The 25214-nt window shown below is 37.1% G+C and overlaps 1 protein-coding gene across 11 annotated transcripts in view; it reads right to left on the reverse strand.

Annotated features, from left to right (window-relative positions):
* Positions 1–25214, reverse strand: part of Cnot4 (CCR4-NOT transcription complex, subunit 4) — a 102003-nt gene that overhangs the window by 16569 nt on the left and 60220 nt on the right. For 7 of the 11 annotated variants that reach the window (XM_087657228.1, XM_087657227.1, XM_087657223.1 and 4 more), the window contains exons 8-10: positions 18730–18787; positions 15309–15558; positions 13413–13910 (exon numbers count right to left, since the gene is read on the reverse strand). In XM_087657228.1, the coding sequence (XP_087513354.1) occupies positions 13413–13910; positions 15309–15558; positions 18730–18787 (806 nt within the window). Of the gene's footprint in view, positions 1–7253; positions 8665–13412; positions 13911–15308; positions 15559–18729; positions 18788–25214 lie in introns of those variants that run through there. The other 4 variants (XM_087657232.1, XM_087657230.1, XM_087657233.1 and 1 more) reach the window with 1 other exon arrangement.

A 25214-nucleotide genomic window follows, 5' to 3' on the forward strand; every position in this document is an offset into this window, starting at 1 on the left:
TGAGACCAACAGCAATGTAAATGCGGGATCCAGCCATTGGAATTCAACTTGGCCGTAGCAGGAAATAGCAGCAGACTTCACCAGGGGCAGCTTTCTTGACTCCTCCCCCAACCCCTCTTGGAGACGCTGAGGTATTATCTTTAAATCCTTGTGCAGTTTTTCTTGTTCCAGTGGGCTAAAAGCCACAATGTCCTTGATTGAGAAAAGCCAGCAAAGCAGCTCTCAGTGTCTGACGCGCTGCGGAGGGTACTGCTTCTTCGGCGTTGGCGCGACCTCACGGTTAGTGTTGCTGCCTAGCCATTCCTACGCAGCTGGTAGGGATCTTGTCTGTCTGCCTCACAGTGAGTACTACAACTATCAGCGGTCTAGTGGTAATGCAATGTTGGTCCTAGGTGCTCTGTGGTACTGAAGACATGGTTTAGGCAAATTAAATTCCACCACTTTTTAATCTTTATTTTATTCTGACATTGGCAATCATGTAATGAAGTTTACATGAAGAACACTGGAACGGCTACGGCCCCCCCCCCCCCCCATTTCTTCAAGTTCCTCCACGATCACTGGGCCACATTTTACTTGATGGCTTACAGGCCATGTGATAACTGCTGGTCCATGGCCATTTTGAAAGCCTTCTTTATTTTCATCAACTTTCAGCTGAAAGCCCTTGAGAAAACTTCTAGAATAGTTAAACAGTAAGACACAACATTTAGTGAGGAAACAAATCCAGAATCTTTAAGTTCTTTTTTCCAGTGAGTTGTACATATGAAAGGAAATTCAGAATCTTAATGTTCTTTTCTCCAGTGAGCTGTGTGTGTATAATAGAAAATACAGACAGGACTAAAGAAACTCTAATTCGGTGTTTGAATGTGACTACAAAAAAAATTACAATCCTTCTGAGACTGGATTATTACTCGATCCTTACAAGGAGTATTGCTAATAGTAGTAGCTATCAGAACTCATGCTTGTTATACAAATCTTCAAAAATTATTTTTATAAGCTTTTCTAAAGAGTGACATAGGGGGCTGGGGAGTTAGCTCAGTGGTAGAGCTCTTACCTAGGAAGCGCAAGGCCCTGGGTTCGGTCCCCAGCTCCGAAAAAAAAAAAAAAAAAAAAAAAAGTAACATAGGATGGTGCTACTTAGTAGTAAACTTTGATATGAAGAGGTTATAAAAATCTTTATTTGAAAAAAAACAAAAATGGAAAGACTGGCTAGGGTGAGTTGGGGACAAGTTCTACATCCTCACTGCATTTAAAAAAGCACTTAAGAAAATGACAAAATATTTTGATAAGACAGCATTAACGTCAAATATAAGAATGAAGTGAAACACATCAGGAATAAATACATGAGAAATCACCAAAAAGTATGAGAATATTTTCTCTGCTACAGTCATCAGGCAGGGGACTGCCGTACAACCTACACATGCAGACAGGCCTCATGCACACACCAAGAACAAACAGAGCACTTTACAATCCAGCTAAAGTAAAGCCTTTCTTGCTTGATGCTAAGCAAGCATCCCCAAGACAGCATACTACGACTGCCATTCCAAACTATGCAGACAGCTGTTCCTAGAAGAAATCAAAGATCTCTAGGCTTTGGCTCCTTATTCTTTTGGGATTTGTTTTGTTAAGGGAGGGGTTGGGGTTGGGAAGGTAACTGTCAAACAAAACTTAAGCTGAAGTGGCATGTACCACTGTGAAAAGATCTAAGCATATTCAAACTTGATATTTATTTAGCTTATGGGGTAAAATGTGAATCTAGATACAGCCATTATTACTCTGCCCTAACAATAAAGGGGCCACGATTCTCACTAGCAATGAGACAATGAAAGAGCTCTACTGAACCAGTGCCCTGTACTGTTTAAACAGTTAATTCTACTTTACATGAACTCCACATGTATGGGAAAGAAAGACATGGGCACTTCAAGAGCTTTGTAAGTACACAGAGTGTGTGTGTGTGTGTGTGTGTGTGTGTGTGTGTGTGTGTGTGTGTGTGTGTGTGTGTACATGGGCACGAGTGTCACACCTGTGTGGCAACACTGTTCTGAGGTCAGTGTGGAGCTTCTGGAAATCCTTAGAATAATCCAAACTGTGTGAAATGAGCTAAAAGTGAGATCAATAAGCTGTCTAGGAAGGGTGGTCACAAAGAAGCTAAAAAGAATGGAGTGCCTCTTGAAGCTAACATTTGACACTCTTTTACAAATTCTGGGTACCTAAGTCAAGTCTTCAAGTGGCTTACTTAGGCTTACCTCAGTTCTAGGTACCTAAGAGGTATAAAGTAGCTTTTTTTCTTCTTATGACTAGCATGAAAACTCGTGTGATGTTAGTTTTGTCAAACTTGAGAAAATCTGAAGTCAGCCAGGCAAGAGTCTCAGTGAGGGTATATCTAGATCAGTTTGGCCTGCGAACTCATCGCTGGGGGATTCTTTAGATTACATTAACTGGTGGGGGAAACTCTAATGAAAAAGTAGGAAGCACCATTCCCCGAGAGCTGTACTGGAGAGTGTAAAAATGGAGAGAGCTAGCTGGGCATAACATGTATGGTTAACTCCTCCCTGTGCTTCTTAACCATGGTAAATGTGACAGCAGTCACAGGCCATTGGACTCTAACTGCCCCACGTGATAAGCTTTAGCTTAGAATTGTGAGCACAAACAACCCACCCCCACTTCCTACGCTGCTTTTTCAGGGTATTTTATCAGAGCAGTAGAAATGAAACTAAGATAGTAGCATTAATTCTCCTAGAGTCAAATCTCAGACTAGTAAGGAGGGCCAAGAACAGTGTTCTCTCCATTCAAATGGTTTCATAAATTACTATTGTTGATCAGTAAGACAAAGCTGACATTCATCCTATACCATACAGAAGCAAATCTATCTAATTTAAAAAACATTCATTCAGGAAAACTAAGGCTGCTTCCAAAGTAGGATATTTGCTATTAACTAGATGGAGACACATACACCCTCACTCCCGATCCACTTACTACACTTCAGCAACTTTTCATAAAGGGTATCCACCTAAGGATATAAAATATAACAGTTAAATATATTAGCCCCCCAGAAATCTAGGTTTAATTTGTTCATACAGTAGAATCTCATTGGAGGAAAATTACCAAAATACCTTTACTGTGTTTTATGGTGAACTGTTAAGGTCTCTCTACTCCACTGCTGTGCTCTTAACTTGCTATATAAAGCAGAATCTTTCTTTGAACGCTGGACTGCAGGAGTGTGCGACAACTCTCACATTTCACCATCATCGAGAAGCTAACCCAGCTGTGTGGAGTATCTCTCTTCTTAAGTAGAGAGCATATGCTGGGGCTTTCTAGTTTGCTTCTGAAACAGGGCACCTGGTTTTGCAATGGGCTCTTTAACAGACTCATCCTGCTCCGCATCTACTCTCTGCTAACCCTTTCAGACATGACAGCTCCTTTGCACATACCAAGCTTGCTCAAGCCGGACACATCTCATTGCTGGCTTTCCCAGGCCCTCCCCAGTCCTTCTCCTACGCCCTCTTTCAGAAATCTGCCTTTGCATCATTTCAACTTGGAGAAAAGCAGACTTGAGATTCTAAAGGCAACACCATGCTCTCAAGAGTCCAGATCTACTCCATACTCTCAAAAGAAAGACTGGAGGAAAAGAGGGTAGAGACCACATAGGGGTTACAAAAGCTAGCTGTTCTCCCAACCATACAATCCACTACTTGTCCTGACTCTCATCCACCAGTCAGCACTGAGGTCATCACACTGAGCATAATAATCTCCTTATCCACTGAACACTATCCTGTTCTCTGTCATGGAATCTCTGTCACTGACTGCCCTTCCACATCACTCACATCATAGGCTTGCAGGACATGCCTTATGGACTCAACTACAAGATTATGTAGTCCTGACACTCCTGGAACTCACTATGTAGACCAGGCTGGCCACAGGGATCAACCTGCCTCTGCACTGGGATTAAAAGGGTATGGCACCCTACCCAGTTAGACTGGATATTTTAATGTAACCTTGTATTTATTTGTCTTCATCTTCTTTACCTTCAAATCTCCTAATTGTTTGCTTTCCCACACCTGAACTTTATGTTAAGCCAAAGATCATTTAGAAAGTACACATTCCAGGGCCCTGTGAAAGCAGAATCCTATCTTTACACAGTTCTTTAGTAAATAAATATACCACAAATCTCTAAAGGAAACCTCATTGCAGACTCCGCTCCTCAGCTGAGTGTCATGGGGCAGACCTGTAAGCCTAGCACTCCAGAGGCTGAGATACACAGAGAATGGTGACTATGAGACCAGTCTGGAGTACAAATGACCCTGTCTTTTAAAGTACGGAGATGGGGACAGGGGTTAAAGATGTAGCTCTCAGTTGGCAAAGCATGCTGTTCAGCATCACACAAAACTGGGCATGGTGACAAAGGCCCTTAATTCCAGTGTTCTGAACTGAGGAGACGAAGGCAGAAGGATCAGAAACACAAAGTCATCTTTTGCAATGCTTTGAGTTTGAGGCCAGCTGTCACAATAATAGTAAGAGTAAAACAACAACAACAACAACAACAACAACAACAACAACAACAACAACAACAGCACCGCAGCCATGCGGCCAGGAAGGTACTTTGTCACCTATGCTGTGAGTCAGCATTTTAGGTTTCACACAAACTACAGTTTAGTGCTCAAGGATGACAATCAGTAAGATCCTGGTTCTGTGTTTTTTTTAAATCTAGCTGCTATTTTGGACCATTTAATGCAATTTGAAAGGGCAATAGAGGGGTTGGGGATAGAAATATAGCCAAACCTACTCTAGTCCAAGCCATCTTTTTGCACTGGCAATAATGGCATCCCGGAACTGGATTCTAATTTGCTCCAACTGCAATGAAATACCTTACCAAATTACTTCTCTTAAAATACTACACCATGCCAAACCCTACCACATCCACCCCATCAGATTGTTCTTCCTCATTTTCAAGGCTTTAGCTTCCTTGAAGCCCTGCACCTCACTCAGGTCTACTTTCCAGTCCTTCTGGTCAGTGTCTCAGAATGTAATTCCTCCTCAAAAGTAAAGTTTTATAAAACAAGCTCCTTTTCTAACTCGTGTTGTTTTGTTTTTAAATTAGCACAATGTCTGATTTGCTCACTAAACACGTGTGTGAATGCCTGCACACACTATAGCCGCTTTCCGACCTCAGGAAACAAAGCGAATACTCATTCAGCAAGGGAGAAGTGTTTACTAAGATCACCAGATATCTGACTTTGGCTATTGCACACATATACACTGCTATTATGTTTTCATCTTTTATACCAATTAAACAGGTTTGAGAAAATTTCATGATTCCCCCTCCCCCAAAAAGAAACAGAAACAGAAAAATCTAAAACCTTACAAACCACACAGTAGTGCTCAATTTTGGGGATTTCAAATGCTCCTATAATGCCTTCCTTTCTCTGGACTTTCTGCAGCAATTCCTCTCTGGCCGGACCTCCCTATGAACCTGTGCCAGAGCAGAAGAAAGTTCTGGCAGTTTTGAAGGTACTTGGAATACCACATAAATAAACTATGTCAGTACCAGTATGCAGAGACAAAAGTGCACTAATAGTGCTTACTTTTTGAAAAACATAACTGTTTCCAGGAGGCTGAGACAACAGCACAGACATATGCAGAATAGAAAGATCAGCATGTATTTTCTAGTGTTTTGTTTTTATTTTTTTATATCTCCCTCCAAATCAGTTTGTAGTTTAGAGCTGAAGTGTCAGTGTTTAACACTCTTTGCTGCCACTGTCAAAGCAGTGGCTGAAACGGGTAATAGAATGAGTCAAGATTGCTGTGGCTGCTGTGATGACAGTACCAAGGGCTGACCAAACAAAAGTAATGTGGGAGAACCCTGCTGCAGGACTGCTGAAGGAAATCATTGTTTTTCAAAACATTCTCCACTGAAATCTTTGAGAATATAAGAGAGCAATTCACATCCCAGAACTGTCAAGGCAGGACTCTATTTCTTTCAGGGGCTCCAGGCAGTCATGTATTAGCCACTTGGAATCTCTTGGAGAGGGAGAAATCTATCAAACTCATTATCAGTCTAGTAACTATGGATCTTCCTCAGAAAAACAAAAACAAATGCACAATCACACAAACCCACCATTTTATATAGACCTTCCAAGAGTCTGGGACTCCAGATTAAAAACCCTGTGTCAAGGAAAAGCCTAGTCACTTTTGTAATAGTCAAAGAAGTAAAAACTATATTAAGAAGTATCCCAGTGTAGGATGCATCATACAAGAATGTATTGACAAACCTGAAGTTTCTTAGAATTTCTCACCATTTTAATTAATTTGTCCATCACATAAAATAGTATTTTTATATACTCTATAATTTCTTCCATGCATTAACATAAATTCTGACTTTTAAGGACTTCTAATTAAAAGGACTGCATTAAATAAAAAGGTAAGGCCTTATGGGGTCTAGAAATAATAAAAACAAACAAAAAAAACAAAACAAAAAATGACTTAAAAGTAAGTTTTTAAGCACTTTATAGAAATTGTAATGCTAAGTTCTAATTGCCTAAAAAGTATTTCCCAAATTCATGGTACGTCAGAAGTAGAGGGAGGACAGACAGAAGGGAGACAGCTTTGGGATTCTTACTGGGGACTATGAGCAAGTCTAGGAAAACTTGGGACAAATTTTCTATAGAAATCATGAATGAAAAAGAACAGAGAAAGACAAGGAAAGAAGCTTTGCTCAGCAGCATCCCTCACAACGCAGCAGTGTAGGATAAATGGGAGCCAATCATCCTCTGTGCGCTTGTGAGAGGAGGGAGCCAATGAACGCTGGAGAAAGCTAAGCTCCAATGAGCATCATTACAAGAAGCCACATTTCCGGTGACAAGCCCAAAAGCCTTAGCCACACAACACACACAAATCTTGACCTGTTATGGTCAAATGAAACCCATAATTGAATTAAGGTCTGATTAAAGGGCTGAAGTTTAATAAGTGTACAGTATTGTTCTGATATTTTCTAAGACAGTGGTTTTCTTATAATGTTGCTGTAAACTCACTTTCAAATGCAGGCTAGAAATTGATATTTATGTTGAACTCTAAATATATAACTTAGATGGGTAGAGAATTGATCAGTTTTAAAAGTGGTCAACCAAATTTTAAAAAGTGTAAGGATAAACTTCCACTTTACTCCACTGTACCTCAAGTGAAGGCATTTATTTTGTTCTATGTAACAGGAAGTTCCCACATTTTATATTAAAAAACAACCCAAAAATGCCAGTGCTGTATAGCATTAGCGTCATCTTCAAGTAAGATGCTTTATTAGTAGTATTATTAAGATTTCTTTTTGGTATTCACAGTACGCTTTTCATGTTTTTTTTTTTTTAAACAAATTAAGGCATACTTTTTAAACTTTTTGTTTTTAAATCTCAAGTCTGGCTTTCTCTTTCTCCTCAGATGCTTTTGGGCAAATTATGGTAATGTTTTTTTTTTAAAGTCAGATTTTGTCCACTGCTCAGAACTAAGTTCAATTTATTTTTTATTATCATTTTTTAAACTATTCCAAGAAGTTTTGCATTATCAAAAGCATCACTTTACATTATGCCTTATGTCCCCTGTCCTCTGATCATCTAAGGTTATCTATTACAACTTATACGGTCTCACTTTACAGAACACCCAGCTTCTTTCTTCTATTGTAAGTCTTATTCTGGCCAGTTACTTTTATCACATGTCAATTATTAAACAATGAAATTTCCAAACAGATCCTACTGAACTACTGCTTGCTCAATAAAAATGTTACACTACTATGGCTACTACTTACATATGATGTTATCCCATGTTCAAGTTTCTAATAACTCAACTACAAGTTGAAATTCTGTTTTTGAGGCATTTCCTGGTATACTAGGCAGTGCATTAGAAATCAGATGATATTGCATTTAGGCCATAATATTACCTTTTAACCATCTATGTATAATTAACAACCATTCAAAAAGAAAAGTGCAAATGTGCAATGAGAAAGAACAAAACAGTTTGTATACATGTAATGCATAATATAGGATATAAATCTAGGCAACTAAAAACAACAGCTGACAACATCTTTCTGAGCATTAAATGACACCACCAGTTTTGTTTTATATGTATTCTTTCTTTTCAAGAATTCAACGAATGCAATAGACATTATCTTAATGTTTCAAAAATTTCAGGAGTAGATTAGAATATTACCATTTTTTTCCACAAACCAAAAAACAAAGAACTACCATTACTTTTGTATATTTCCAATAGTCAAAATAAGAACAGGTCTAGCTAATCTCCTCTGGGATCTTAATTAGTACTCTAAGTTTATTTGTAAGAGTTAGAAATAGTATCACTCATGAGAAACAATGGCAAAATTATTTTGCTAATAAATTATGTTAAAGGCCTAATGAAGAAATACTTTAGCAACTACGAGGTCCACGCTAGTTGTCGGCATGAGGAACGTTTATATTGGCTCTTTTGGGTGTATACATTAAATGCAAAGTCAGAAAGGAACCATGCAAAAATCCAGTTGCCCATGCAAGCACCCCGAGTCTAATCCTCTCCTTTCCTCTCAGTTCTGGTGTCAGGCCACAGTAGTGTGGAGACTTGTAGGCTGCTGTCCTTGTTGTAATGAATGGGAAGAGGCTGACAGTGGCATGGTCGAAACCTTCACCTCTTCTTCCCCTGTGGAAAAGTCAGTCATGGTCTAGTTACGGGTGACTAGATTTGTTAACAGTCCCTTTAAAAAATGATTTCAATATTTGGAATATTGATACATATATAAAATACATGCTTAATGGTTGGAATCTGGGTGTGAAACAAGACATGAATTTAAAAATATTAACTTAAGTACCTAAAAAGTAAACTCTAAACACTCCCTTATTTTAAGGTAAAGTCAAATATAATAGATTTAAATTATAAATATACCACCAAAAATAAACAAAAAAGAAAAACAAAACAAAACAAACAAAAAAAAAAGAAAAAGAAAAAAGAAAGACCAGGAAAGCCACTCTTTTTAAGCCAATTGGACCCTTATGTAGACATTCCTTAGCAGTGAGTACTAGTTTGGAAGAAAAAAAAAAATCAAGACTTGACTTACAGGAGAAAAAAATGATTTTAAAAGAGGAAATTATAAATCTATGTTTCAAAGACATAAGTCATATGAGGAAAAATGAAACACTAGATACAAATATTAATTAATTAAATTAGTACGTAGCATATGAAATTTACTATGTATATTTGAAGCAATTAGGAAATAGTAAAATATTAACAGTACAATGATCCAATTGACTGAAAAGTAAGATGACTACTTCTAGTCAGAAAACTAGACATGAATGAGACTAGTTCTCCTAATTATAATTGATAATTATTTCACTACAAGTAACTTACTTTATGTATGACACAAAACTCAACAGTCACATGGAATTACTATAAGAACAAAAAATTAAAAAAAAAAAACGCCCTCTAAGTAAAATCTGAATTAACAAAACTATGAAAAATCCAAAGCCTAAACAATTTTAAATATTTTTGAATATCTTAAAACAACACTGCTTACACACTTACACTTATTACTGTTTGTTTTCCAAATAATTTTCAGCGTTATGTAATAAAAACATTTTAGCAAAGAATTCTTTGAAAAATAAATCTACAAAATTGCATTTGGAAAGACAGCATAACTGACAAACTGCAGTCTTTCAATCCATAGAACAGGTTATTTTAATTAACAATCTCTCTTAAACCCTCAAAGTACATAGCAAGGAGACTGTGCCAAAGCAAATTTAAACTCCATTACTTGGTGAGAACGTTGATACTAATAAGGTCCTAAGCAAGAGACTGATTTTTAGTTAATAAGTATCATTCTATTTCCTTTGTATTTGTTTATTATAGTTCATATGCGTAAGCTAGGCCAATTTCTCTCATGAAGAAATACAACTGTTTTAAAAAAAAAAAAAAGATTTGCAAGTAGGTGAGAGCAAAAGTGAGTTACTACTGGGAGAAAGCCAAGTTGAAGCACATTCCAGTGGTCTTCAATTGTGAAGGAGAGCATCAGTGCAGCAGAGCAAAAATATTTCCATTACTGATTTTGAGATCTGGGCTGTGACCCTACCTTACTAACTGAACATGCACCTTAAATCATTTACGTTTGCTTTGACATTCCTAAAATGAAGGAACTTGACAAAGCAAGTCATTTTTTTTTTAGAACAAAGGCACATGGTTTCAATAATAAAACATCTAAATACCTACTTTCTAATCAAAATTCCTGACCAGAAATATTGCAAAAATCTTATGAACTTAGCAAACCAGATACACAAGCACAGAGAATACTGCTAAAAATACTTAAATGCCAAGTAAACCCAAAACTATTTTCAGTGAGACAAAGGAATAAAAGCTGGCTTTCTGTCACACCTCTGGCAACTGTTCTGCCATGACAGGTTTCAGTATGTCAGTGCTTTCATAACTAACAGAAACAAACCAAAATAAAAACTCAAATACAAATATAGAGAAAACAGATGTGGCATCTGCATGACATACTGGCTGCACCTCTGATTTGCTGCTACAGGTCAGAATCCTATTTTGCTCTCTACAACTGAGGAGCAAGTCTGTAGACCTTTCTTTCCTAGGATAGGTTAGTGTGGAGTAAGTACACTGTAGGACTCTCCACTGATGAAGCATTAATAAACAGCTCTGCTAAGAGGCACCATGATAAAGACTGGAGGGTGCATAGTTGAGTTCCTCCCAGTCAGCCAATTCAAATACATCTGAGCTTGAGAGAGGCAGATACTTCCTAGGTAAATTGCTTCAAGTTAGATGCATTACAAATATATACAGTTTTTAAGATTTTTTCTTTTGTTATTGCTATTCAGTTTAGTTGCTGAAAATCCTAAATCATCTAGTTATAATTATGCAACTATTCTAAGGCAATTCACTTTCTGAAATATCTATCAAATAAATATTAACTAGCTCTAATAGGATTCTAGTGTGACTCTTAACAATTTTAAAAATTTTCTCTAGTCTTCAGTACTTTAAAAGTGATCTATTAACAAGCTTAGTTATAAGTCACCATTTAAATACCAAGTGAGAATCACAGCCCAAAATCAAAAATCTGGAATAATTTTTCCCACCCCATACCGAATATAATAATGGCTCAGAATTAAAGTTGGTGACTTCATTTTTAGCATCTCTGAAAAATAGTTTTCAATGCTCTGTGGTTGAGTATAGTCAAAGGGAGGAAAAAAAACAAAGGATAGAATTATAACTTAATGCTGCATTTAAAAATAAAATGTCTATTTTAGTTGAAGACTCCAAAAGAACTATCACAAAAAGGCCTACATTTAACAAATCAGACATATCTCATTACTAATATTCAAAAATATCTACTATGTAAAACATCTGGAAACATTCTTAGGTGCTAAGGAACAATAATGACTCAGAAACTGGAAGGACAGACAGTCTAATAAAGACAGACACGTGGTAAGTCAAACAAGAATACCAAGTAAGTATGGCTCAAACAAAAGTCCAACATCAAGTATCCAGTGTCTTCTCTATCAGAGCTCCTTAGCCTCTCAATCTCACCCTACAGTTTAAACAGCACCTCCTGTCACAGAAGACACTCTGCTTACTGTGAGGCACACAGCATCTATCCATCTCTATCCTTTACTCAGGAAGTTTCCAGCAACATAAAAGACCTCTTTCTCTTTTGCTGCTTACCCAAATTCAACATGCCATATTACAGAACAATTCCTACTTCTTCAGAAACTTCTCCCCAACAACGATTAGCTACACTGTTTCTCCGATTTCAGAACCACACATAAAGTTAGCCACTTTCACATAAGACTTTGATTTTATCTCTTCAAGGACACTAACAACTACCTGAAATGGCATCCGTATTTCATATTTTTGTATTCCTCATATGACCTAGATCACTGTTGGGGCAAAAAGGAACTGAAATGTTAACCATAACTGGCTCATTATTTTCTAATGTTTGGCATATTTAAGGGGAAACTTTAAGCTTTTAATATTAAGACCAGCTAAAAAGCACATTACTAAAAAATTGAAATGTCTTCTTTCTAAATTATTAAAACAAAGAAAATGCAAACAAAATTACATTCTAGTATGCTATGTTGAATGGCAGAAAAGGAAACGGCACGGAGAAATTGAAAACTTAGTGGCTATCAAAAGGAACAAACTGGAAAGTGCTACCCTGTATTCCCTAAGACCTAATGATCCTCTAAGACCTCATAATTCAATGAGCAAGTATCATGAACCCAACAAATGAGCACAGTACTACAGCAGGTGATCGCCAGTGTATTTTAACTGCTAAAACTCACTGTACCCATAACAACAAACTAAGATCTATCTGCTTGTCTAAAACATGAAATGCTGCTGGTCCTAAGGGAATAGAGCCAATGATTACCGATGGTTCTAAGTCTACTTATCAAACTTGCTGAAAACAAGAGCGTGAACACCTTGCTGTTAAAGTATATTACTGTACTAACACTATGCCATGACACGTTAAAGGCCACGACAGGGGAAAAAAACCAAATTATTGTATAAGTACACAACCAGCTGAGAACTATTCTGTTCTACTTGAAGAGAATCAGGAGGGAACAAGCTTTACGACATCATCTCTAAAGCCCAAATTAAATGAAAACAGTTAACCAGAATGACTCTGTTCCAAAACTTCATTTAAAAAAAAAAAGTTATATAAAACCTAAAAACCCTAAAACTCTGAAACCTTCAAGATAGCAGCACACCACCAGTAGTGATCTGGCATTAAACTTTATTACCTTATTTATCCTGATTATTGTTCCCAGAAATAAAAGCATAGCCAATGAACAGGGTAAAATCTCTCCTAAACAATTTTCCATAGAAACTATGTTTGTAACATAAAATAGGCTTATGAAACATTGATAACTGAACTTCTCAAATATTAAGCTATATACACATATGGCAAGTTTTGATGTGTGCATGTATGTATCAGTCAAAATAAATAATTGCTATAGCAGTTAGAGTGGCTTTATCCCTCGTGCTCTCATTAATTTTAACTAAAAAAATTTTAACCATTTTATTTTTAGAATATAACACAAGCTACTTTTATTATGGTGTTGGCCTTTATAATACCATAATTTCCGAGCCCATTTTTTCTTTTCCTTTTTTTGTGGTTACTTATCATCTGAAGGTTTGGTAACCATCCTATTAAATAAAATGCTTCCAAACAATAAGTAGGTATAATACTCCACCATCCTTATAAAGCTCCATATTACAAGGCATTCATTCTATCAAAAAAAAAATTTAGGTTAAAGATGTAAGGTTTTCCACAGAAATTTCTAAGACTATAATGTAGTCTTGTTACCCAGTAGCTCTTCCCTAACCACCCAACAACCTGAAGACAAGAATGATATACAATTCTCAGAGGCTTTAAATGAACCTACCTGCTATGGGGATCCCTCCCAGACCTGTGTTGTGCTGTGGCGGGAGATTCAAGTCCAAGAAATTACTATTTGAGGTGGGGTTTGCTGTGTGGTTCAAGTGCATGATGCTATTGCGTGGAAAGGCCATCCAAGGATAGCGGGCTGCCTGGCCTGGAAAACCGAACGAATTATAAACTGCTCGGTGCTGCTGAAACTGAGGGAACCTCTGTGGCAAGACTGAAAAGGTACTATTAAGAGAGTTGGCATTGGCAGGTGCAGCAGGGTGCAGGAATCCAGAGCCTGGACCTTTGGCGCTTGTAGTGTGTGAGGAGGAGTTCTGAAGAGACGTGGAAGAAAGGGAAGGTTGATCTTGGACGGATAGTTCCTTCTCAATCAGGTCTGCTAAGGCTTTTCGAGTAACATCGAAGGGATCAAACCCCAAGTCATCCTCTGGCTGTTTAGAAGAACCAAAGCCAAATGCTGCTTGCCAGTCTGTAGATGATGATACTGGGATTGTTTCTGTTGGGAAGAAAAATAGTGATAAACACAAAGTAAATAATCTATCTACACAATGTATGTCAGACATGCTACTGTACAACAGAAAAGCAAATGTGCAAAAATTATACAAGACCACTAGTTCAGAGGACCTCATAAATTTCTAGTGGTGTTTCACTGGTAAATTAAGTTCAAACATGAATGATAGAGATTAATTGTCCTGATGAGAAGGAAATCCCCTAAGCCCCCTCCCCCTACCCAGATTACATCCAACCATTCCTAGTCAAAACCAGCATGTCATTTAAATAAAGTAATATAGTCTAAAGCTAGTAAGGTTAATTCTTACATTATATACTAAAACAAATTAACCAAAAATCTGATTATATGTTTTTAATTGTCTATGTCACAGGTGCTAGTGCAGATATTAATTTATGCCATCTTTCAGACTGGTAAGAAAATGTAAATGAATAAAAAGAGAAGTGGTGTGCTCTCTGCTTTCTAATCCCAAATGCTCTGCTTGGCCATTCACTGCACACTAAGACTGGCTGACACCTCTGAAACCAGCAAGAGAAAGATGGGACGTAGCGCCTCTTCAAGGAAGAAAGTGTAACCATTCTCAAATCTTTCCTCAGTCTAGTTTCATCTGAATGGGATACAGTAAAAAGACAACAAATTCCTGACTGTGGCTGACACTGTGCTTTGGATATTAGTTAAAATATAATTCCAAAAGGTAAGAGCATAACCTTCATGCATATATACACCATGGCAAAAATTTTAAAATAAAATAGGTAGAACGGAGTAAAATTTAGTTTTTACTACTAAAGAAACTACTTATTTGTCAACTAGGGAACAGATCTTAAATTTGATTACATAAACATAAATCTGACTTTAAAAGTTAAGTCCTCAGTTTCTCTCAGGTCAATAATCTTTTTGTTTTTTTTCCTTTTGGATTCATTCATTCTCATTCATATTCATTCATATTCATATTCATATTCATATTCATTCTCTCTCTCTCTCTCTCTCTCTCTCTCTCTCTCTCTCTCTCTCTCTCTTGAGATAAGGTTTCTCTGTGGACTCCTAGCTGTTCTGGCACTCCGTCTGCAGATGAAGCTAAATCTGCCTGCCTCTCCTGAGATTACAGGCATACGCCACCAAGTCAAGCCAGAGCAGTGAGATTTTATTTAAGAAATGATGACAAATGATTTCTAGAGAAATCTGTTCTCTAACACAGTAATTTCTAGGCAACACAACAGCTAGCATACTATCCAATTCCATGTAGTTTAAATAATTTCAGATTTTGTTTTTTTTTTTTTAAAGAGAGCTGAGAGAAAAGAAAATAGAAGTATATCAACTAAAATGTACCCCACTAGTCTGTCAATCTCTAAGAGTCTGATTACTAACTTAGGCAGTGTTGCTGCATACCTGATGTGAAGAGGCTCTGTGGTTCTGGAGCGGTAGGCCAATCACTGGGTGTCTGTGGAGAGCTGGGAAAAGGAGGAAGCCCACTTGGTATAGGGTTGGGGTGGCGGAAATTGTCTGAGAATAATGACTGTGACTCTGTTACTGCCCCTTCAAAAGGAGACCTTGCACTGTGATTGGATGAACTGATGGGGATGACAGGATTGGATTTTGATAAACCAGGTGGTGGTGAAGGCGTATCACTGTTAGATATCTAAATTTAAAAAAAAAAAAGGAAGAATTTGATGTAAGTTTATATCTTAATAAACCACAATTTAAAACATTTGCAAACAAATGGTTTCAAATAGTGGTCTTTGAACAAAAACAACTGACTTCTTAATCAAAGTATAGAATTTTAGAAAAGCAAACAGTTCATTAACTTATACATGTACTTAAAAAATTTGTGTCTGAAAAGACTAAGCTGGTCTCATATTCCTCTACAATTTTATTTCTAGTAATTTCCAACTCCCCAACCCTGCCTCCAAATCCTTGCTGTTTAGGATTTCATTATACAGCAAGTGCTCAAGAGTGAAACCTTTAGGGAGAAAGACAGGTGACCAGGAATGTTCACACTGATAATAAAAGAGTGGCTGACTCCAGTGAGTATCATTTTTTGCAAATTAGATGACTCAAAGTATTTTAGTTTTAACCAAAATAAAGGAAGTTCTAATCAAGGTTTTCTCAAACAATCATTAAAAAAATAATTCTGAAGGCTGGGAATACAGCCATGGGTAACAGCCGTGTTCAATCCCCAGCATCAAAAACAAAAAGCAGGGTTGGGGATTTAGCTCAGTGGTAGAGCGCTTGCCTAGCAATCACAAGGCCCTGGGTTCGGTCCCCAGCTCGGAAAAAAAGAAAAAAAAAAAAAAAAAAGAAAGAAAGAAAAAAACAAAAAGCAACAACCAATTAACCAAACTAACAAAAAGCAAAAAAGAAAATCTCGTGCTTATAATTAGGACAAATTGTTATGTGATTCTGAGGTACTTAATTCCACGGTCTAAGGGAGAGTAATATACCTTTCCTCCTCTATCTGTGCACTATTTATATAAAATGTCTTGGAAGAACAAACAGCATGACTAAGACTATTGCAAATTTATTTAATGTCACCAAAGTTCACAGGGGAATACATGAAAACTGATTTTAGGTTGACTCCAATATATTGTCTTGATCAACCTCAATATTACTAATAGAAAGTCAAGAGGAAAAAAAGGTATTTAAATCCTTGTCATTGTGTTGAGAATAAATTGCACACTTGCCTAATATACATAAGGCACTTAGGCTCAATTTCCAGCACCTAACCAAAATACAAACAAACAGACCAAACCAACAGCAACAGCAACAACAACAACTCTGCCACAGCAAAAACACTTCAGTCCAAAATTTATAAGCTTCTCTGTGTTTTGTTTTGTTTTCTGCTGTGTTTGTGCGTGCTTATATGAGTAAGTGTGCATGTGTATAAGTTCATACAAAGGCCAGAAATGTGTCCTGGGTACCTTTCTACACATGCTCACTTTAGTTTTTAGACTGGAGACCTCTAGGCAGCTTTGCTGAGTCCTCCTGTCCCTACCCGACTAATGGTTGGTCTACAGACACGTGCTGCTGTGCTCAGCTTTCATGTGAGTTGGGGCCTGAGGAACCTTATGAGAAGTATAACGCAGTAAGAAACAACTTGGTGATGGCAACAGAAGTAGGCACATTTCAAAAAGAAAAGTGACATTTCTAACTGCTGAAGAGCTTAAGTATTTTCTAAAATAGAATTTTCTAAATTTGTTAACCAAACATGATGTGACCAAACTATGATGGTGGATACCAAATATTATGTGTTATTAGATATATCTGAAAATACAGTAGTCTGGCTGAAAAAAAGTGTTTGGCATGGTTATACATGTATGTAAGCCTAGGCCCCTGGAGGTGGAGACAAGAGACTCAGGAGCTCAAGGCCAGAGTCAATACATAGCAAATAAAAAGCCAGCTTGTAAATAAGACCATCTAAAAATAAAAAAGAGAGAAAAAAATTACAAACACTGATTTTTTTTTTTTTTTGTTCTTTTTTTCGGAGCTGGGGACCGAACCCAGGGCTTTGCGCTTCCTAGGTAAGCGCTCTACCACTGAGCTAAATCCCCAGCCCCACAAACACTGATTTTTAAGTTACTTTATAGAATTTGTGAGTAAAATGTTTAGAAAAATGTATTGTAGTTCAATCTGTTTCACTTACATTGTAGGAAATTGGCCATTCTTTATATAAGAGATTAGAAATATATATTTTTTTTACCAATATAAAAAGATGGGGGGGCTGGGGATTTAGCTCAGTGGTAGAGCGCTTACCTAGGAAGCGCAAGGCCCTGGGTTCGGTCCCCAGCTCCGAAAAAAAAAGAACCAAAAAAAAAAAAAAAAAAAAAAAAAAAAAAAAAAAAAAAAAAAAAAAAAAGATGGGTGGAGGCCCATGGAGATGACTCAGTAGATTAAGTGCATAGTGTACAAACATGAGAACCTGAATCTTCAGTGCTTAAATAAACACTGAAGTGTGGGGGCATATATCCTTAGCCCAGCACTGGGGTGGACAAGACATGCTGAACCCCTAGGGCTTAGCTGACTGCCTAGCTAGGCTAGCCATGGTGAGCTCCAGGTTCAGTCACCCACGACAGAAAATAAACTAAAAAATGAAGGTGGATGGGGCCAGAAAGATGCTTAAGCAGGTACAAATATTTGCCTTCCCTCCTGCGTTTGATTCCCAAGGCTCAGGTGGGAGGAGATATCTGAATCCCATAAGTTGTCACCTGGACTCCACTTGAGAGTTGTTGGTTGTGAATATATCCTACAAAATAACTTCAAAGCAAGCACTTAGAAGGCAAGCTAGCTGGAACCATTTTTATGGAACCAAAACAACCAGGAACTGTAGCAGACTTGACAGTCACTGGTACAATATGATACTGTGCAACACTAGGTGGTTATCAATGGAATTCTGACTTAGTAAGAAAGGACTAACTTGGAGGCTGGAGAGATGGCTCAGTGGTTAAGAGCACTGACTGCTCTTCCAGAGGTCATGAGTTCAGTTCCCAGCAACCACATGGTGGCTCACAACCATCTGTAATGAGATCTGATGCCCTCTTCTGGTGTGTCTGAAGACAGCTACAGTGTAATCAAGTACATAAAGTAAGTAATTCTTAAAAAAAAAAAAAAAAAGAAAGAAAGAAAAAAAGGACTAACTTATACACTACACATTGTATACAGAAAAGAAGCTAATTTTAATACATTTAACAAAGCACTCCATCAAGGTGTTTTTTAAACTGTATCAGTATTTTTCGATTTGGAAAATTTGTTTGCATAGAGCACTTTTCTTTTAGGGTACAGCAGATAATGAAAAGGCATTTTATCAAAATCTTACCTGTTGGGAATTATCACCATTCCCTATACTGAGAGAATCTGAAGGTTTGTCAATGGGGCTGCAAAAGAAAACAAACTAAGTAAAAGGAAGAGTAAATCATTCTAGAATAATTTAAAAACAAAAATCTCCCCAAACTATGGCTGAAATAAATGACTCTTGGGGAGGGGAAAGAATAAGAGGAGCTGTTTTAAACTGTTCTGATGGTAGGCTGGGCATGTAGGACAGCACTTGCCTAGTATGTGAAAAGGCCTGGGTCCAATCCCCAGTCCTGCAAAGACTACACCAGACACTACTCCAATTAGTAGCACATCTTCATCTATCATTTAGTTTTGTGCATGCAATAAAAACATCCATTGTAGTTTTTGAAACAGTAATTGACTTATTTTTCTTTGTTTGACAGAGGACAAAAAGTATGGAAATGCTGTTATAGGCTTTTAGAATCCATACATTTCTTTTAATATTTCTGTGTATACTAATCCTGTTTCTAGAACAGAATCCAAGAATGCATATTACACATACGCAAGCAAGACAATATATATTTTAATAAAAACATTTTTCTGACAAAATATTAACATTTACTTCATATAAAGAAACTATAGAACAATGGTTAAGACAGAAATTTTAAATTAAAGTCCATTTTAATGTGTCTCATTCAAAGACAAAATAAAAATTCGTACTATAACATTAACTTAATGACTTAACTTCTATAAGTAATCCCACTAAGTTCAAAACATAAACAAAGTTATTACTATCCAGATGTGTCCAAAGAAATAGGGAAGCAAATTAAGATTGAAGATTTCTTTATTCCCTGCATAGTCACTTTACAAATAGGTACCACCATTAACTGCTCTAAGCAAATGTAAGGGGTGGGGGGGAGAGGCGAGTATTCAACCCTAACCCCAAGTGTATCTTCTTCGGAGATGCTGCTAGATACACCAGACTCTGACACAGACTGTTTAAACATGTATACAGTAAGAGGAGAAATGGAAGAAGGGTATTAAAGGAAGGAATAACATAGGTCAAATGACTTCATATAATAGGGAATGAATTAGTTCAAACAAAAAAAAATATGGTTTGAAATAATAAAGAACAAAAAAGGAGACAGAAGCCAGAAGGAAGACACCTTCTGGATATAAGCAATATTTAACATTTTTTTTTTTTTTGGAGCTGGGGACTATTTAACATTTTTTAACATTTACTTTGTGCGTGTGTGTGTGTGTGTGTGTGCACACGCGCGTGTGTGCACGCACACATGCGCACAAGCACATGGATAACAAATGACAATTTGTTGGGAGTTAGTTCTCTCTTTCTAACATATGTATTCATATGCAAACACATACAAATAAATATAATTACCATAAAAAGTATGTATAAACCCTTATAGATAAAATTTATAAACACATTTTCATAAAAAGGTTTTGCTAACATTTCTACTACAAGAATAAATATCTTTAAATTAATCTGAAGTTCATTTGAGATTTAAGTTGAAATCAATGCTGGGGAACTCTTCAAAAGCTAAATATATAAGCATGTGTCTATTCTATTTATTCAGAGCATAAAGCATACCCCATCATTATCTATAGAGATTCTGGCCCTATTAGCATAAATTCAAAACACTAGCTGGCATGCTAGTCAGCTTTCTGTCAATTTGACACTGCTAGGGTCATCTGAGAAGAGAGACCTCAGCTGAGAAAATGGCTTTATCAGTCTGGCTTTATCAGTCATTGCTTTTGATTAATGATAAGGAAGGGCCCAGCCCACTGTAGATGGTAACACCTCTGGGCAGATGGTCTCAGGTCATATAAAATAGCGAGCTAAATAGTTATGGACAGCATTTCTCTGTGATCACGGTGGGCTGGAAGTCAAAAGCTGAAGTAAACCCTTTCCTCAAGTTGCAGACATCTGCTCATGGTGTTGATTCCAGCCTCAGAGGGCAAACTAGGATGTGTGGTTACTGATGATCCAACAACACAGGGAATAAAAGGAAGGAACAGAGTGATGAGGGATCACTAAGTCTCTCAGGTTACTAGATTGTACAACTATAAGGAGTCAAAGTCAAAGCTCAGTATTTTATTTTAAAAAATATAGAACCCAAAACTCAAAACTATCTGTAGACAAGCAATGTAAGTCCCATAAAAGGCCTCTGCTACAATCTTACAATAGACAATTTTTTTTCTCTCCTAACTTGTCCCAAAAGTCAATGCTTAGATTATCACATCCTTTTCTTCCTTAGTGACAATGTCAACCAACCAAAAAATAGTTTCATGAAGGCTTGAAAAAAATTTTTTAACATAAGACAATTATACAGTAGAAGAACCAAAGGAAAATTCACATAGGGGACTAGAAATGGGACAGAAAAAAAAGTTGAGGCTCTAGTTCCCTTGTTTATTAAATTCAAAAAGTCACAGTTTATTTTAGTTACATTCTGAACATATATCTATTTAAATAAAAATGCCAACATAAAGAACAATTCCAAATTTCAATGGCATGTTGCTGTATATACAAATGTACATATACTGTTACTAAATGAATATATTTTCTTTTTTAAATAAAATTTAAATAAATTTAGTTAAATGAATTCATTTAAATTTTTTTTATGTTTACCACAGTCTTTAAAAAAAAAAAACCTTGGGAGATAAATGTTTGATACCACAAATGAACTATTTAAATTAATGACATGCAAAACTTGCATTATAGAATACATTTTAACTTTGTATAGGCTTTAAATGCACATCAACATTTAACCTACTACTATGCTATTAAAACATGGCCAACTTTTAAGTAGCACAATTAGCTCTTTACATGCAAGAAAATAAATGCTTCAGCAAACCTGGAGTGTTTATAACTGGGCAAATGCTTTAATTGGTTTTCTTATAATCTCTAGAGCTATTTAACATAAAATGAAAATAAATGTCTTAATATCAACAGGCAGGCACAAATAATTTTTCTTTTCTTTTCCTTTTTGGCTTCTTTCAAACAGGATCTCTCTCTTACATAGTCTTGGCTTTCCAAGCTGGCCTTGAACTTACAAAGACCACCAGTATGCCTCCCAAGTGCTGGGACTACAGGTGTATACACCTTGCTTGGCTAAGAATTATTCTTAATATTGAAGTTAAAAGACATTGAAAGATGTGACAAGTTTCCCTATACAGCAGGGAAACCTTTATTTATTCTTTTTGATCTTGTATCTCTGTAATGAATTTTAACTTTCAAAAAGATATATTTAAGTTGACTTATACACAATTGGTTTTTTGATGTACTTTCTCTTCTAGAAAATAAGGACATGAAGAACCCTATCTTTTTAAAAAGTTTTTATTTCTGTATTTATGTGTGGTGCATACACCTCGTGCGTGCTCCCATGTGCACACACGGAGGCCAAAGAAGGAACTCAGATGGCCACTTAATGAATGAGAAGCTAGGCTGGGGTGGAGAAAGTATTTTATAGATCTCCAGACATTCTTCTTCTATTGTGGACAAGTGATTTACAATCTCCATTTTTATTTTTGCATGAAATTTAGAGCTGTTTACTAGTAATTAAGTATCTCTTCCCCAACCACCAGCACTAAGGTTATAGATGTGCTTGAGATTTGAACTCTGGTCTTTATTCTTGTGTAAAAAGTATCTGCTGAGCCATTTCTCCAGTCCCTCAGTGCCCTATCTTCAACCATTCCTCTTTAAACTCTGAAGTAGAACCTCTAGTTTGTTTGGAAAGTCAGTTATGTCACATGTTGTTTTGCTGGGGCACACAGGTGAAAGGACTCAAGATGAAGGAGTATAGATATGACCCCGCAGATAGTGGGAGATAAGTAGAGAGCACTGGTTTGGTTTGCCCTGCCTGCTATTCTTCGCTTACAATACACATGTATATGTTCACCTTACATAGCATTGTTGATCTCCACTAGTGATGACTGATGACGCCAGAGAGAAACTCACCAAAGAACTGAGGCATCTTGCTGCTTCCACAGCCTCACCTCAGGCCAGTTGGTGAGCCTTGCATTTTCTTCAGGATTGAACTACAGTTATTGGTTCATGTCTGTTGTCTGCCTGCTGAGAGGACTGACTGGTCTGTAGCTGCTGAGTTATATTTGGTGTTTGGTATGGGACTGAACTCCTGCCAAGGAAGTTCTCCCCCAAAGAACTATTGCTTAAAAGGTCCACTTCCCCATATCCTAATAACTTTTCTCTCCCACTACCTCTGGTGGGTAGTGGGCAAGAAAGAGGAAAGCTTGACCATTTATTAAAAGAGTTTGCAAAAAGTTTATGCCTACATTGAGAAACAAGAATACAATGGTATTTTTAATATAAAAGTACCTCAAGTAGGGTTAGGGTGTAGATAAGCAGGGGTTTCCTGCCTAAAAAGTATGTGCCTGTTTGTCTAAGACTTTTAGCTACCTTTCACTAAAATCTAAAATTTAATATCGGGATGGAAAAATATAGGCCATAGAGGGCTATAAGACTAATAAGCATATGCACTGAAGGAGTGGGTAACAAAAATCAGGCAACATAATGAAACCTCCCTGAATATTCAGCAAATGATGAATGAAGGGGCCCTCATTAGGATTATAAGAATGATCATTTTGCCAGGAAGTGGTGGTCAAAGCACTCGGAAGGCAGAGGCAGGTGGATCTCTGAGTTGGACGCTAGTCTGGTCTACAGTGAGTCCCAGGACACTCAGAGCTATACAAAGAAACCATGTCTGAAACCCTGGCTCCAAAAAAAACAAACAAAAAACAAAAGGAGGGGATGAGGAAGAGGGAGAGGAAGCAGAGGACAGGGAGGGGGAGGAGGAAAAGGATTTCAAAAACCATTTTGTTTCTAATGGGAGTGTCTAATAGCCTGCCTGTCACTTTGAGTTTGTGTCCCACCTCACAAGAACAGAATAAAGCAGCTTCACTTTCACACTGAGTCTCTAGTAGCAGTTACTTTGAAGTAGAGGCGGGGGCAATTATCCCCACAATTTCTTCTAACTCTCTAAACAGATCCTTTAAATCAGTGGCTCTAGTACCTTTCTTTTAACTACAGTGAACTTAAGAGGGGTAAGATTCCTTAGGTCACTTAGTAGCTCCCCACTATTTATGCACATGTATAGTAGCTACATATAAATCAGAACAGAACAGGGGCTGACAGAAACTAAAGACAGAATCCAAAACAGAAAACCAAACCCCTAGCAACTGGCCAATTTTAATGTCAACTAACCAAGCTTACAGAGTGTCACCAATTTAATTAATAAATAATTCTGGGTTTTATGCAAAAACAAAAGTGAAGATTGTAAGTCATCTGTGTGCAGTGAAAGAAGAAAGTATTCTGGTAGACCCATTATATGCAGACCACTTTTGTGGCTCCTGTGCACACTCTGAGAGTCCGTTTTCTACCACTTACCTCTAGCCCTCTATTGGCAGCACAGCAAAGCCTCCACAGAAAAACAATGGACATGTACATTTTTGTGTAAAATTTCAGAGTTCACAGGTATCTCAATACCTAGTCATGCTTTAACAAGCTTTCCTGGAGAGCATCTTGTATATTTTTGACAAAATACACCTTTTTATCTTGAGTCATAGAGAAACCAAGTTACTGAATGCCATGGAATTCAGGGAACAGGAGTAATGCTCTAATTCCTCCCACTCTAATCTATTAGATAGCTTCTATCTATGAGAGCACACAACTTTCAGTTTAAAAAAAAAGGTCAGTGATGAACTATTTGCCTAGCACACATAAGACCCTAGATTTGTCCCAAAGCACCACAAAAAGATGACAGTAACTATGGTGGTGGTGATGGTAACAATATATACTTCCTCTCCAAGGAATAAAAATCGATAGATTCTCTGTAGTTTTCCTTTCAATACTTTTACTAAATAATAAACTAGCGCCCTCTATCTGTGGTTGAAGGAAGCTTAAAACACTATTAATTCTTTGGAAGCTACACCTCAAGATTTTCAGTCAAAATACATATGGTTATGACATGGTTTCACTTAATAAAACTAATGTGACTGACATTAAACTCTCTTCTAGCAATTTCTCCTTTAAATTTTTGACATAGTTTAAGCCTATTAAATGAAGGCAAAGTGAGATGAGTCCAGTGTTTAAAGTGACAAGGATTTGGGTTAGAATCCCATTTCTACAGTACATTTTGTTAACACTTAACTCAGTTAGTTTTCTTATCTGCAATAGTGACAACAGTATCTGCCACTCAGGAGCATGAGGAGGATTAAAGAAGCACATCAAAATTTTATTTACATCTTTCTTTCACTTCAGTCTGAACTTCACGTCTTCATTTTCCCACAAGGACTATGTGAGCTATGTCAAGCCATTATCACAGCGACTCTTATCACACTGTGATACATTGTGACTCTGATCACCGGGCCTACTCAGTGTCTGAAGCACAGTAACCAGTCAGGTCCCATGTGCTTATACTCCAGTTGTTGCACAGTTTATGTCTCAATCTACATGGAAGTCCCAATACCTATCCTTATGCACTACAACCGCAT

This window comes from Rattus norvegicus, chromosome 4 (assembly GCF_021556685.1).
Source record: "Rattus norvegicus strain SHRSP/BbbUtx chromosome 4, alternate assembly SHRSP_T2T, whole genome shotgun sequence".
NCBI classification, from domain to species: Eukaryota; Metazoa; Chordata; class Mammalia; order Rodentia; family Muridae; genus Rattus; species Rattus norvegicus.